This window comes from Daphnia pulex, chromosome 9 (genome assembly GCF_021134715.1).
Source record: "Daphnia pulex isolate KAP4 chromosome 9, ASM2113471v1".
Classification (NCBI taxonomy): Eukaryota; Metazoa; Arthropoda; class Branchiopoda; order Diplostraca; family Daphniidae; genus Daphnia; species Daphnia pulex.
The window spans coordinates 1,513,762-1,528,087 of record NC_060025.1 but is presented as its reverse complement, the minus strand read 5'-3'; the positions used below and the strand labels follow the sequence as shown (position 1 = coordinate 1,528,087).

Genomic DNA, 14,326 nt, shown 5'->3' with positions numbered 1-14,326 from the left:
TGTAAAATTAAATGTTTTTTGTCAGACAAAATCGCCATTTCACAAAAAAAAAAAAAAACTCGCGGGAACACAGTTGCTGGATGGTAATTCGTGGAAAGGAATACCGTGGAATTAACGATTTTCTCTTACGTAAATATTTACTAAGTCACACATGTCATACACGCTAATGGATTAATTCCACGGTATTTCATCTCACGAAGTAAACTTTATTGAACTAAACGCTAGCCATTTGCCAAACCAACTAGCGGACTTCCAAGTTCCACGCGAGTTAGCTCCCCTTTTTAGGGGCGGAGTTAGTGATTCCGCAGTTTCCACGATTCACCAGTAGCAGCCAACCCAGTAGTTCACTGTTGACGTGGTCAGTAGAGTAGAATCACTGAAGCAGTCAAGGTTCGTTATATTTCGTGCAACGGGGTTTTAAGGTTAGTAAAATTGATAAGTACTCAAAGTAGTGATTGGTGAGCAAGCATTGAAAACCAATTAAACTATCAAATTTTTCTCTTACGTGTAGTAGCCTTTATATGTTTTATAGTTGCTGACTGGGTCGTTGAACACGTGGTGGATACAGTCATGGCATCGTCTGTTGAAGTGCGAGAAGTTCGCAATGGATTTTTCCGCGTTCGCTTTATATTTGATGACTCAACTACAACGAAGGATGAAGATGGCTTCTTTCACATAGCATTTCAACTTTGTGGATCTCAATCAAGCCGAAAATTCTTCTTCTGTTACAAATTCTTTTTCATCAAAACTAATTCCGAGCCCAACATAGCAACAACTGCTATTTATGTCAGAGAGATCCCTTCCAATGAAAATAGTGAACACGATAATGATAGTGAATCGAGTGAAGTGAACTCATCAAAGCGTCAAAAGCTGGATTCCAGTGTGTCGGAAACAGGCTTTAATAGTCCTCACCACATGTGGATCGATTACAACAACACTTTGGAAGAAACAATTCTTTTCAAGAAAAGTCAGGGCGTTTGGTTTCGTATGTTCCCTTTACCCTCTAACGTAAAAAGATATGACACTATCACGTTATCGATGGATTTCGGGAACATTTCCGGTGGACTAGCCAAGTTGTTTCTATCTCAACAGTTATGTGACGTCGAATTCAAATTCAAATGTGGACAGTCAATTGGTGCCCACGTTGCAATTTTATCTGCTGGCAGCCCTGTGTTCTCAGTCATGTTCTCTTCGGGATTCTTGGAATCGACAATGAGAAAAGTGGCTATCGACGATATTGAAATTGACATCTTTAAACAGCTGCTTCACTATTTGTATTCTGGAGGTAGTCCCGAACTAAAGGTCGGTTTGATGGAGAACATCATTCATTATCAACATCTTTTTGCGGCTGCCGATAAGTATGACGTCGAGGCTCTAAAAACAGTGTGTGTAGGTGTAATGGTAATCCTGCACAAGACATTCGAAAGTGCCACTAGTAACCTAATATTTTCTCAGTTACACTCGATCCCGAAACTGTTTGAAGATTCCATGGATTATTTTGTTAAACATAGCCGCAAGGTTTGTTATCAGCCGGAGTGGTTAGATTTCATGAAGGCTCACCCTGAATTGTGCATGCTGGTTACCCAACGTATCGCCGGACCGCGCATTTAATCTGATTTCAAACAACACCAAGGTATGGAAATTTCCTGTTTATCTGTTTTCTATTAAAGTTTTATGGTTTTCCTTTTTTTTAAATTTTGTTTCAAGTTAATCAAAGCCATCTGTACACTGTAAGAAGTAATGACTTATCGTGTAATTTTTATTTTATTTTATTTTATAGACCTATTGAACAATTAAATCGTGAGTTTCTTTGGAACCCAGGACTATGGAATTGTATTCGTTTGATTATACTGGTAATGGAAACCGTTTTCAGTTTGTTTATGATAATTTTAAATGGTCTGATGTAAACAAGCAACGTCGTGGTAAAATTTCTTCAAGTGATGAGAAATTCTATCAAAATGAGAATTTTCAGTACCAAGGAAAGTTGTCCTCTTTTTATTTATCCTGACGGTCAGCACAGGTGTAAACAATGAGAATTACAAGAGAATGAAAGATCAACTTTACTTTTTGATGTACTGATTTTTACTGAATCTGATATAGATCAATAACTGTTAAAATTTCGCGGATTTTATGTGGCGTCATTCAACGCTCTTTGTCAAGTTCGATCATCATTGCTTTTATCTTATTAATCATTTGTTTTTAAAGCGATTTTTTCCATCATTTTCCATCGGCTCGATGGTCTAGGGGTATGATTCTCGCTTAGGGTGCGAGAGGTCCCGGGTTCAAATCCCGGTCGAGCCCGAAGTTCCTTTTTTTTTTCTTTTTAATGTAACCGTTGATTATCAAACTCGTTTTTTTAGTTTTTTTTTTTTTTTTTTTAATTCAGTCATGTTAGCTGGGTTATTTGACTTGATCGATGAAGGACCGAACAAAGTAACCGGCTGTAGAAAGTGTATATCGTGTCTACTTACAGCCAGGGGCCTTTCTTTCATTTGATATCGCCATCCCCAACTGACGACTGTTACGAATTGGGAGGAGAAATTAAAGCACTTGGCAAAACTTGATGCATTTGTAAGGTCTTCGACCTGTTTTGTATGACATCTTCGGGACATAAGCACATTCACTTACATTTGAATTAGTTTTGTTGTTGTTGTTGCTATTTCTATTTTCACTGCTTTCTTTCAAAAATGCGATGAGAACGTAACACTAAACAATCATAACCACCTGTGTATGGTTCACTCTTACATAAAAATTTTACTTATTTTTATCTTTATTATTAAAATCGATAATTTTAAAAAAAGTAAGGCTCGATGGTCTAGGGGTATGATTCTCGCTTCGGGTGCGAGAGGTCCCGGGTTCAAATCCCGGTCGAGCCCATCTGATATTAATTTTTAATAATTTGAAATCGTTGATTTTTCCTAAATGATGCTGCAATTTTTTAATGACCTTGGCTCTTAACAGTCCTTTGACCCAACGCTGCTTCTAAATCATGTTGCTGAAATTCTGCTTCATACCTGGTTATTTATATGACAGCTGACAGTGTGCAGATTAAATTGGTTCGGACTTTCTTTTTTAAACATTAGCCTTTAACAATGGATTGAAGCCTCAATCCAAACAATGATCTTCAAATTGCGATTCCTTGCTACCTTGTCGATTAGATTTGCCAAGGGTGTGGTCACGGATTCAAACGCCACTAGACTTATTCGATTCGTATTGATCAATAAAGTTTCCCAAAACAGATTTCGAAAATATTGGCACGTTTTGTTGACGCAAAGCTTTGAAATTAGAAAAACTCCGCTTGACTGTATTACGATTTAAAATGAATAAAGTGCCCGTTTAAAAAGTTGGACAATACTCACTTTGATTAGATTTTAAAAAGTAAGGATAATATACGAAGATTCACTAAAATTGGTGAATTGTCAACTAGGCCATATGTGGTTACAATTATAAATCGTACTCGCAGTTGCTATCTTCCAATTTTTTCTGTATCAAATGTAGAAAAAATTGCGTGAATCGACGTTAACGTTTGCGTTATTGCGGCATTATTGTAATCTTAATAGAGTTAGTTGTCTACATTTTGTTATTCATCTCCCAAAAAATAATCCGTTCTTAAGCACAGTAGGTCATCACTCATAATACATAATCATTTACTTAGTGTAAAATCAATTTTAAACGATGTAATCCACTACTTTTGTCCTCCGAATGTCGGCTCAATGGTCTAGGGGTATGATTCTCGCTTTGGGTGCGAGAGGTCCCGGGTTCAAATCCCGGTTGAGCCCTAATAATTATCTATTAATTCTAGTTCCTTTCCTTTTTTTTGATTTGTTTCTCACTGTCCTAATAAATGGATCATCATAATTTGATTCCTTCCAACATTTTAAACTTTTTCCAGTGGTGGAAGTACCAGTAGCAACAATTTCGTACTGCACTGCGCTTTTGGAATCAATAATGAATCAATCATGATTGATTATGCCTTGATTGCTTCAGTAATCAATTGCCGTCTGCTTCATTGTCGCGTGGCTTTCGTTGTTGTTAGCAAGGCTCGCTAGGCTGGGCAAACTAAAGTTTGCTTAGATCTTCGTATGATTGTGTTTTGGATCTTTTGTTATTTAGACTAAAGGAGAAATGACACAGACAAACAGTAATTTTATTGTTTAAGATTAAATTATGTTGGTGTGGGGCAGGTGGTGGTGGTGCATCAACAAATTTCTGAGAAAACAGCAAGTTTTTGTGTTGGATGTTATTAGTGAGGTATGTGGTGGTTCATAACTGCAACTATTACCTCAAATGACCAATAACTGTGACAGAATCAGTTTATTTCTATGCACATTCACAATTCACTGCTTCGTAAAAATGTGTTAATCCTAATCATTGTAAATAGTTTTCATTTATCTGTTAACCTCTTCATTTATTCACAGATTACCAAGGGTAAATAAATATAGAATGCACCACATTACCGTTATGCAAATATTTTAAAACAGGATGTTGAACCTGGGCAAGTTCAACTCTTGAAAGGAATGCTGCATCAGTTTTGTTCAACCTCACAAAGTCACACTGTTTTACTTCATTTATCGTCATTACAGTTTCAGTATCATGAGCTTACTTTGGAGCTAAAGCTATCTTTTTGTAGGACTGAACATCTCAGATTTACCAATCCTCCAACTGAATGACCATCAACAGGCAATGAGACAGTGCAGTCAGTTCGGCCACAATGTCTGCGCACATCAGTGTAACCTATGGGAGTTGAGTGACTACATTTGAGTTGTTGCTCATTGTTTCCCCTTCAGGTCAACATCAAGACCAGACATGGAATAACTTTACCTCTCGTTCCATTTGGATGCGGGAATTGATCTGAATCAACGACCAAAGCACTACCGTTAATTAAGGTTTGATTCCCTCGAGGTATTTTCTATCTTAAGTCTGTTTAAAGGCCTTTGTTGAGGCTTTTGTAAAGTATTCAATGTAGGAGAAGGTGCATTCAATCATTGGTAGTTCAGTTTGCAAAATGGATCCTTTGGCGCAGTCTTGGAACCTTTTGTCACTTTCAAACTGAATTAAATTAGGCTATTTACGAAAAGCTTGAAGTAGTTGTAACATCAGAATTCAAAATTTTACTATTTTCAGAGCTACCTTACTTACCAGTCGTATTCAAATGTTGAATTTTGTCCGTCTGTCGGTCAGTGCTCCTGTGTTTTTATGTACTAATTAAATTAAAATTTCTTGGGTTTTGAGGGAAACTACAATAATCCACAATTTGTTAAAATGTAAAATTGTAAAGTAACTTGTAAGTAAAACTTTTCTCAGGACTAATCTAATATTGTAACTTTCCATTTACTACAGAATAATTAGAAACAACCGGTGTTGGACCATGTTGGGCAATGGGCATCCATTCGACAAACAGCTCGATGACCATTTCGGTATCCAGCGATGAAAACTTACTCCTCAGCTGAATTTTCCTATGTCGTACTAAATGAGATGGTTGTCCACCATTCGACATCGGATGCCACTGCTTCCAGTCAATCTGCTGGACAGTATTTCCGGCTTAAAAGATTCATTTCTCAGATTGTGTGATTGTTTGAATTTGCGGTGAACTTATTTGTTTGTTATTTTGTTTGTTTTCTGCTCTTCGTCTTGTTGTGGAGCGTCTAGAGTAGCAAATCAATGTCAAACAGTGCGCGTATTGGCCCAGCCGAAGCCACTGGATAAAGTCTGATTGGCGGCGATCGTGCGTCCACGGCCAGATTTAGTGATGGTAAGTCAGAGAACGCTGCCGTAATTGTTGTCATAAAAGTGGTGATTTATGACTCCGGCCCCTCTAGTTAAATTTCGTCGTCAGAAACAAATAGGTTTTCCATTCAGGGTTCCCCATCTCTCATACCGGTCTGCAACAGCAGCAGTCAACGGCGTATGCAACGAATAATTTTTATATCAAGGTTTTTTATTTAAATGCTACAGGGCATTAATGTTAGTAGTTTTGTGAGTAAGAGTTGATTGGGGAAGTATTGGGTTAGTACATGCATGGTTTTATATATTATAAGAACAGACATGGGAAACATGGGGAGGCAATCAATCAAAATTCAATCAAAAAATCAAAAGGCAAAGGCCATGTGGAAGGAGTAGGAAATGAACCTGGGGCCTTTCTTATCATCACTAGGGGCCGCAACCATTACACAGTGGTCCTACATCCAATTTGATAAATCTCCGGAATTTCATCTGATCCTTTAAAGGGTTGGTTGAGAATGCTGTGGAATGTTTCATTTTAGGCTACACAGGAGGTAGCCATTGGTTATAGCTCCAAATCGTCACGAGTTACGTGTTTGAATCTTGTCGGGAAAATGTAGGACTAAGAGGGTAGGAAGCAGAAATGCAGAGAACTCTGTTGCATCGTCCAGAAAAATGCGAATATATAACAAAAAAGAAACGTATTAAGTTAAAATTTTATTTTTCAACGGGATATTTACATCCATTGGCATGATTTCATTTATAGCTGATATGTTAGCAAAGTTACTATAAATGCGTATCGAAGAGGACGTTACATAGAGTGTTTAAGGATTGATCTATAGTAGTGTTGGTAGTTCTAAGGGGATGGGCACAATACACGTGACTATTTCAGTCTTCATTCTGTAGTGTTGTGTTGGCAATGGAGGAGTTTGTTTGTCTGATGTGTGTTCTGGTCATCTCTGTGGACTAGTTGGTTGAACTGAGTGTTTGCTTGTCAAGGTTGTTTTTAGTCCCTGATGCGCTGAACTCTTGCTTTTATACGACAGTATAAAACTAAATCAATAAATGTGTAATTAAAAATAACTTGTGCCTAGTGTCTGTTTTGTTTTTAATTTCCTGGTGTTGCAGGATGCAGACATTGTGGATTGATCACCGTTTGGAGTAAAGTATTTGGCTGTTAGTGATGTGTTGGCGGTTTTTTTATGGTGTGAAGATGATTATTTAGTGAAGACCATATTACGTAAGCATCGATTTCTCGTATTTCTTTGTTATTTTAATGAGTGTCGATTACTTAAAGCGGGAATTATTTCCAATTATTTTAAACCTTGCCTTTGCCTTTTTTTCTGCAGTTATTTTCATTTACTTTACACGTCTCTGAAACATTTATCGGCATTAGCTGAGATGCGATTTTTAGTGATGACTAACATTTATTGAATCAGCAACAAAGCTCACTTGTTAGATTTTTGAAAAATTGATTTTTTTTCTACTTCCGGTTTTCTCATTTCAGTCAGTAGTTCAGTAAATATTCATCTGACGCACAATAGAACCACATATTCGTGATCCTCGTCAAATTTGTGGTAAAGTTCATGTTTTGTTTTGTACGTTTTCGTACTTCCGGTTTTGAAAATTTTCCTGAACTATAGTTCAGGAAAATTCTCGATTTTGGCCAAATTATGGATTTCGTTTAAATTACACTCAATCGACCCCAAATTTCACGTAGATCACGAATATTTGGTTTATTTGGTCGGTAGCTCAACGGTTGAGGCGCTATCGCTTACTTCCGGTATACTTCCGGAATATTTGCAAAAAAATAGCAAGTGAGCTTTGTTCTCTGCACAATTCTAAAGACTCCTTGCCAGTTTAAACAAACAGAAATGGTCTTTTTGATTACTTTTGTGACTTTTGTGACTATCTAAAGCCGGTCCTTTAGATAGTGAGTTTTAGACGTGTCTAATAGATGGCGTGAAGGAATATTGTGTTGTCAGATGTGGGCTTATGGCGGCTCGTTGTCTAAATCTATCTTCAGCTACAGCTATTTTCTTCGAAAGTTACAAATGAACACATAGGTTAATTCGAGTGATTTCGTTAGTACTTTGACGGTGATGTGTTCTATTCCGTGTACATGTTGGATAACCTTAGTGTTTCTCCTCAACTTACAGGATAAAACGTAGCCTACCGTCGACTATTTTGTTCAAAATGTGCCATCAAAATGACACACTTACAGGTAACTACCAACACTAGCTTTATTACAGTTTTGTTAAAACATACAATCTTCTCATCTTTTATTAGGATTCATCATAATTATCTGATGTAAGAATTCGACTGGCTTGATCACCAACCCCATCACGGACCAATCTCTCATTCCATCTTCTAGAGAACCTTGGCTATCTGTTTGGTGGTTTCATGTGTAAGTTCACTTTTGTAAGACGATTTCAACTGCAGTATACTGATTACTGTTTAATTATTCTTTTAGATAGTTTCTTTTCATAGTTGTCTAGCACATTGATGACACAAATTATTAACAAGGTGACTTAATTTTCTTGTTTTTTATTTAGAGTTTTGAAACTATAGGTTTCTAAATTTGCATGACAGACTTCAAGAAAAGTCATGTAGAAGAAAAAGGACTGTGACAGTCAACAAGGTACGCTAACTTGTTTGGTAACCTGTTGGCTACCAAACTACTTTCTTAAGCTTGATTTGAGGTATTGCTTTCTGTTGCTCAAATATTGTTGAAAGTTATTGTCAAACTAATAAATGATTATTCTGTCTACAGGGTAACTCCTTCGCTACTTATCATGGACTTCATCCATTGGTGATGCTATAATTCAAGAGGATGCTGTCATTCAAGAAGCAAGACTAATAAATTGTGTAGTTGTTAGATAAAGCAATTGCATATCTGGGCTCCCTCGGTAACCATTGGCCGGGTAATCTCCCTGGCTGCAGTCAATTAAGGCAGTGTCTCCCGCTGTCTTGATTGACTGTATGTGCGAGTTTCAAAAGCAGTTTATCACCCAAATGAGACAAAAAAAGTATTCCAGTTTGTTTTATTTGGGTATAAATTGTTTTAAAATTTGCACAGAACAACATTTGTCTTGTACCGGACGCTTTGTTTATTGAATTTCAACAATTCTGGTTCATAAATAACTTAATTCATTTAAAATTAATTTAATTAAAGTTAATGTAATTAATTTAATTCAATCAAAATTATTTTAATGTAATTTGGATTATTTTAATTTAATTATTACAAATTATTAGTTTGTATTATTAATAAATGTTTTTAAGATTGAATATTCGGTTTTTTTTTTTATTTAATGCAACATTAAACACTGTAGAAAAAAGTTTCAAATAAAAATTTACAAGAATAACAAAAAATTACAGGTTTGACTTTGTTATACAATTAATAACTAACTCACCTAATTAGGGTTGAGGTAATTTCATCATATGGGATGACCACATTTAACTTTTGTTGCAACATATCATATCAGAGAGTAAAAACACATCAGTTTCTTCAATGTACACAGAATGAAACACAAACACAGATAAAAATATTTCTATCAACATGAATTTCACTGGCACAGCAACATCAGGATGACACCAGCATCAGTTACTGCAAGGGCACCAGCATTAGTTACGGCAAAGACACCAGCATTAGTTACTGCAAGGACACCAGCGCAATCCAGGATAAAAACTTGAACAGAAACCACTGACACTGCCATTTGACACGAAACCGCTGAACATTTTCACCATTCTGTGAGAATAAAAAATAGAATTTTAATCAAATTGACAGGAATGTAAAAAATTTTCTTATTACCATTTCTATGAATATTTTTGCAGGTTTACTTAGAGTCTAGCTTCGACATGGCTGCATGCAGCAAGATGATACATCATTGTCACCAAGGCAGATGCATCACGCTATCACCAAATCCTGTTAGGAAAAAGAAAACATGTACCAGATGTTAAAATAAAACACACAATGGAATACAAGAAAGAAAATAGTCATTGCAAGTTTAAATTGAAATTCAGATCAAATTCAAGCAGGAGCAAAAAATTTTAATCACAAGATGAGGTTGCATCAACATTTGGTAAAAGGAAATGGAATTTCATATTCTATTTGAATAATAAGAAAAATTACAATTCAGCAAAAGCTGAATGCAGGCAGGCAGCTATCTTATCACAAAAACTCTAAACCCACTACAATATTTTAATTCTAATTTGAAACTTCCCCAATTACAACCCAATATCACAACCAAATTACCATTACATGATGCCTTTGTTACTGTTGCATTTCAGGATGACACCAGCAATGTAGACTACTTCCAGAACCTGCAGCTCAATTTGACTTGAATTCCTTTTAACAGCTGGCTGCAACAAAAACCACCTGCGTGACAGTAATGAAGCTCAAAATTTGCCAAATTCTTAATTCTTCAAAGGATAATGAAAGAAATCTTTTACCTAAACATGCACTGCACACCAAATAGCGAAACCATAATAAACTCAAAATCTAACTGACTATGAAAACCTAAACAGCAACAAAACAAAACAACAAAACAAATAAGATTTAGAAATGTGAAAAAAAAAAATTACAAAGACAATAAAAAAATTTAAATGCTAACTTAAGCTTTAAATTGTAAAACAAAAGGTTCAAACTCTTTGTGGTGTTATTCAAACCAGCACAACAGACAGCATGCAGCACTTCCCCAGACCAGCGCCACGCAGCAGCTCATCACACCTGCGCATGGTCTTCATTCAACAGCTGGCTGCAGCAAATCCAATGGACATTGTACTTTCTCGAAGAAGCTCAACTGCGCCAAGTCAATAATTCTACATGAAAAATAAAACCTGTATTACTATTAAAAGACGAAGAATTGTGTGAAAAGCTTAATTAGCTACATCATTCCTATTTCCTAACATCCCAAACAAATAGCAAACAAAACCTACAGGGGAATGACTTTAAATGACAAGAACAGGAAAGTATCACAGGCAAGACACAAAGAAATGTAGGAAATAAAGCCAAACTTCTTTTGCTATTCTTAAAAAAACCCAGTAGGAAATATAATAAAACATATTATAAATTCACAAAAGAATCTGTAAAAATGTTGTACTTTAAGAAACCCTAATGAACTAAAACCAAAGTTACCTTTAAGATATTTGTGAAGAAGAATGTTGAAGTTTACGGCATTAATCACGAACGGAACTGACAGCATCCAAAATAGAAATGGCGTCAGTGGCATGAATGATGAAACGCGTGTCGCGTGCAATGTTGCCAACACCAGGCGCTCTCCGACCTGGTGGACAAACTCTCAACACCAACGCTGCCTTGGTGGTGTAGCTCGGGGCAGAGCGGGGCGTCGGTAGAGTAGCTCGTGGCAGCATAGGCAGTAAAATAGTATTTGGGCGCTTCGGTGAAGTACTCCAGTTATTTGGTAATGTAGCTCAGGACAGACTTGTACTTCGGGATTCGGTGTAATAGCTCGGGTCTTCATAAGTTTTAGATGTAATATTCTGAAGACTCGGTACTAGTGCAGGAACCGGCTGTTGCGTGTGTTAATATTGTGTGGAAAGGTGGCGGCGTTGCAGTTTGCTATCCACCATACCCAGGAGACATCGGTACACTAGTGGTCGACCCAGCCATCAACGATACAGCACCCAACAGCAGCACGACGATATAGTTCACTAAACAATTAACAATTCGAAAGTAATATTAAAAGTGGAAATTAAATTAAAAAATTATCAACTATTATAAAGATAAAATTGATGCACGACTAAAAATAAAATGGGTATTTATCCATGATTGTAAACTAATTTAATGCGATGAAGAAGGATATTGGAGACAAATACTGCAGTTGTTGCCGTGACAGAGATGCCCACTCGACTAATTACCATGGCCTTTTCTCTCTCATTCTATACGATTTTTGTTTTCACATCCTAACCTCTTATGCCTTGCGGCTATTGTACCTGCCTGACAATGATGCAGCACGTCCCGTTCTCGCCCAACCTCTACACCATTGCATTTACGTATTCATCTCCGTGACCTTCGAGCGTGAAGGCCATTCAAACTGGTCTTTCCTTCGGCACGTTGACTTACAGCTATTTTACCCGCTTCATAATGATGAAACACGTCCCGTTCTCACCTAACCTCTATGCCACAAAAAATATAGATAAAACATAAAATAACCACATTTAGAAAACTAACGATTTACGTAATGATCTCCGTGACCTTGGAGTGTAAAGGCCATGCGTACTGTCCTTTCCTTCTACAGGTTGACGTTGCCGGGGATTGGAATGGGTCTACAACAAGCAATAAATAAAAGAACACGATAAATCAATAACTAGAAACGAGATAGAATTAATTCACAACGCAAAATAAAAAAGAATACCCATGACTGAGAACTTTTTTAATACGATGAAGAAGGCAGTTGGTGACAAATAAAGCGCTGCTGTTTTTGCCGTGTCGGAGATGCTCACTCGACTGATTTCTATCGTCTCTTCTCTCTCCTTTTATAGGACTTTTTCTCACCCTGACCCCTGTCTTAAGCATTGCGGCTTTTGTACCTGCTTGATAATGATGTTACACGTGTCGTTCTCACCCAACCTCTCCGCCGTCACATGGCACGTTTTACGAAATGATCTCCGTGACCTTCGAAAATGAAGGAAATGCAAACTGGCCTTTCCTTCTTTATTAGGTTGACGTTGCTGGGGATGGGTCTACAAAAACCAAAATCAAAATGAATACCAAATGGCTGAGCCTTGCGGGCTTGCGGCTTTTGTACCTGCTTGATAATGATGCAGCACGTCCAGTTCTCACCCAACCTCTACACCACCGCATTGACAGTTTTACGTAATGTTCCCCGCGACCTTCATGCGTGAAGGACATGCAAACTGGCCGGCCCGTCTGCAGGTTGAACTCTACAATGGTAATTGAAAAATAATTAATAAACACTGCATCAGTTGGAACATGTTGAAAATATACCAAAATTTAATTTTAGACATTTTAAGCTCTTTCTCCATCATCCACAAAGTAAAAGGAATAAAGCAGACGACGAATGACATTTGTCCGGAAGTACGAATATCTTCTATTAAGTGTCGCTTTACGCGCTACCACTCCTCAATAACTGCAGGAAAAATTAAATTTTACACTTACCCACTATTAAATAAATGGGTAATTTTGACGATGTTAGTAATAAACTCCACAAGTCATTGGTAACGTCTCTCTGTAATCCGGGTCTCAATTATCTGGTAACCAAAGTACACTCCATTGACCACAAAAACAAAATTAATAACCTTTTTTTCTCTCGTTTAATGCGATTTTTTCTCACCCGGATTGCTTTTTTGAGGTTGAATATAGCCACCCGACGGACAACTTCCCAACTCTAAAAACAGGGAAGCGCACACTGTACATTATGTCCGGTTCACGTTTACTATATTAAAGTTGTTAAAGTAAATTTCGTATCATATATAATTCAAATCTCGGGAGGGTGGAGTGAAATATTACCTTGTTACGGCGGAGAGTCGGTCTCCTTACAGTCTGTCGCTGAAGGCGTCCAATCTGGCAGCATCGTCCAAGTACCTATCGGTCGATAAGCGAATTGATGAAGCTGACGCATAAGCGGCATAAGTGTCCGAGTCGGAAAGGAAGTCGCGAAACAACATCGTATTCAGGGACATTCGCATTTTCCTTCAACTAAATATCCAGAATCAGTGTTAGAAATGAGTCAATAAAAAGGCGTGAAAACGGGAGCTGCAACATGTAGCGTAGGTTGTGGTGTAGTTAACTGGAACATCTGTGTAGTATTTCTGTTCAACGTAGGTCGAAGGAGCAGCTTCTGTGTAGCAAGTCGTGGCTGCGTAATACTTGGGCGCATCCGTTGTGGTTGTGTAGATCGGGAAAGAGTAGTTCTTGGGCGCTCCTGTGTAGTATTCGACCGTCTTGGAGGAGTAATTAGCTGAAGCCTCGGTGTAGTAGCTGTGAACAAAGTAGTACTTGGGAGCCTCGGTGTAGTAGGACGGGGCAGCATACGTAGTCGTGTAGTATTTGTGGTGGACCCAGCCATCAACGATACAACACCCAACAGCAGGACAACGCCATAGATAACCAGGACAATTAATAAATTCAAACATTAAAATTATAACTCGCATATTAACAAATAGTCAATAGTAGCGTTACAACAAAACCATATGAAAAAACAACAGAATATATATCCATGATTTCGAACTGATAATACGATGAAGAAAGAAGTTGGTAACTATGGTGCGCTGCAGTTGTTACCGTGTCGGAGATTCTCACTTGACTGATTTTTATCGCCTTTTCTCTCTCCCTTTTGTACGATTTTTTTTTTCTCACCCTAACCTCTTAAGCCTTCGGCTATTGTACCTGCTTGATAATGATGAAACATGTCCCTTTCTCACCCACCCTCTACACCATTTGTGGCACGTTTTACGTATTGATATCCGTTACCTTCGAGTAATCGAGTATGAAGGCCATCTGTAAGTTGACGTTGCTGGGGAATGGGAATACATCTGGAGAATGGGTCTACAACAACCAATATAAAAATGAATACCAAATGGTTATGTACCACATCCCGTTCTCACCCAACCTCTAAACCAC

At 37.5% G+C, this 14,326-nt stretch overlaps 1 protein-coding gene, 2 long non-coding RNA genes and 3 other non-coding genes across 14 annotated transcripts; 5 read left to right on the top strand and 1 right to left on the bottom strand.

Moving 5' to 3' along the window:
- Positions 1-215: 215 nt before the first annotated feature.
- LOC124202238 (rho-related protein racA-like) lies at positions 216-2,071 on the top strand. Of its 6 annotated transcripts, none has more exons than XM_046598538.1 (4): positions 216-422; positions 512-1,389; positions 1,456-1,633; positions 1,781-2,071. In XM_046598538.1, exons 2-3 carry the CDS (start codon positions 571-573, stop codon positions 1,609-1,611), a joined length of 975 nt encoding a protein of 324 aa, XP_046454494.1. In that variant the 5' UTR covers positions 216-422; positions 512-570; the 3' UTR covers positions 1,612-1,633; positions 1,781-2,071. The 6 variants fall into 6 exon arrangements, with proteins under 6 accessions (XP_046454494.1, XP_046454493.1, XP_046454492.1 ...); XM_046598537.1 differs by having other exon boundaries at positions 217-422; positions 512-1,401; XM_046598536.1 differs by having other exon boundaries at positions 217-422; positions 533-1,633.
- Positions 2,072-2,229: 158 nt separating this feature from the next.
- Trnap-agg lies at positions 2,230-2,301 on the top strand. The gene has a single exon. It is a non-coding gene; the product is annotated as a tRNA-Pro (tRNA).
- A 503-nt stretch (positions 2,302-2,804) lies between these two features.
- Trnap-cgg lies at positions 2,805-2,876 on the top strand. Its single transcript has one exon. It is a non-coding gene; the product is annotated as a tRNA-Pro (tRNA).
- An 831-nt stretch (positions 2,877-3,707) lies between these two features.
- Trnap-ugg lies at positions 3,708-3,779 on the top strand. Its single transcript has one exon. It is a non-coding gene; the product is annotated as a tRNA-Pro (tRNA).
- Positions 3,780-4,022: 243 nt separating this feature from the next.
- Positions 4,023-8,122, top strand: LOC124202236. Of its 2 annotated transcripts, XR_006878019.1 has the most exons (7): positions 4,023-4,251; positions 4,419-4,548; positions 4,631-4,886; positions 5,341-6,790; positions 6,850-6,961; positions 7,881-7,945; positions 8,011-8,122. It is a non-coding gene; the product is annotated as an uncharacterized LOC124202236 (long non-coding RNA). The 2 variants fall into 2 exon arrangements; XR_006878018.1 differs by having other exon boundaries at positions 5,341-6,961.
- An 873-nt stretch (positions 8,123-8,995) lies between these two features.
- LOC124202233 lies at positions 8,996-14,305 on the bottom strand. 3 transcript variants are annotated; one of them, XR_006878014.1, is made up of 12 exons: positions 13,214-14,305; positions 13,038-13,139; positions 12,863-12,971; positions 12,492-12,627; positions 12,274-12,426; positions 11,922-12,009; positions 11,677-11,859; positions 10,859-11,394; positions 10,174-10,542; positions 9,977-10,099; positions 9,533-9,646; positions 8,996-9,469 (listed from the first exon to the last, which is right to left on the bottom strand). It is a non-coding gene; the product is annotated as an uncharacterized LOC124202233 (long non-coding RNA). The 3 variants fall into 3 exon arrangements; XR_006878015.1 differs by lacking the exons at positions 12,274-12,426; positions 12,492-12,627; positions 12,863-12,971; positions 13,038-13,139; positions 13,214-14,305 and adding an exon at positions 12,099-12,248 and having other exon boundaries at positions 9,022-9,469; positions 10,174-10,240; positions 10,335-10,542; positions 11,915-12,009; XR_006878013.1 differs by lacking the exons at positions 12,274-12,426; positions 12,492-12,627; positions 12,863-12,971; positions 13,038-13,139; positions 13,214-14,305 and adding an exon at positions 12,099-12,248 and having other exon boundaries at positions 9,022-9,469.
- Between the last annotated feature and the right edge of the window lie 21 nt (positions 14,306-14,326).

What these genes read in the sequence shown, in the direction of transcription:
- LOC124202238 (XM_046598536.1), top strand. Translation starts at nt 571, where the DNA reads ATGGCATCGTCTGTTGAAGTGCGAGAAGTTCGCAATGGATTTTTCCGC.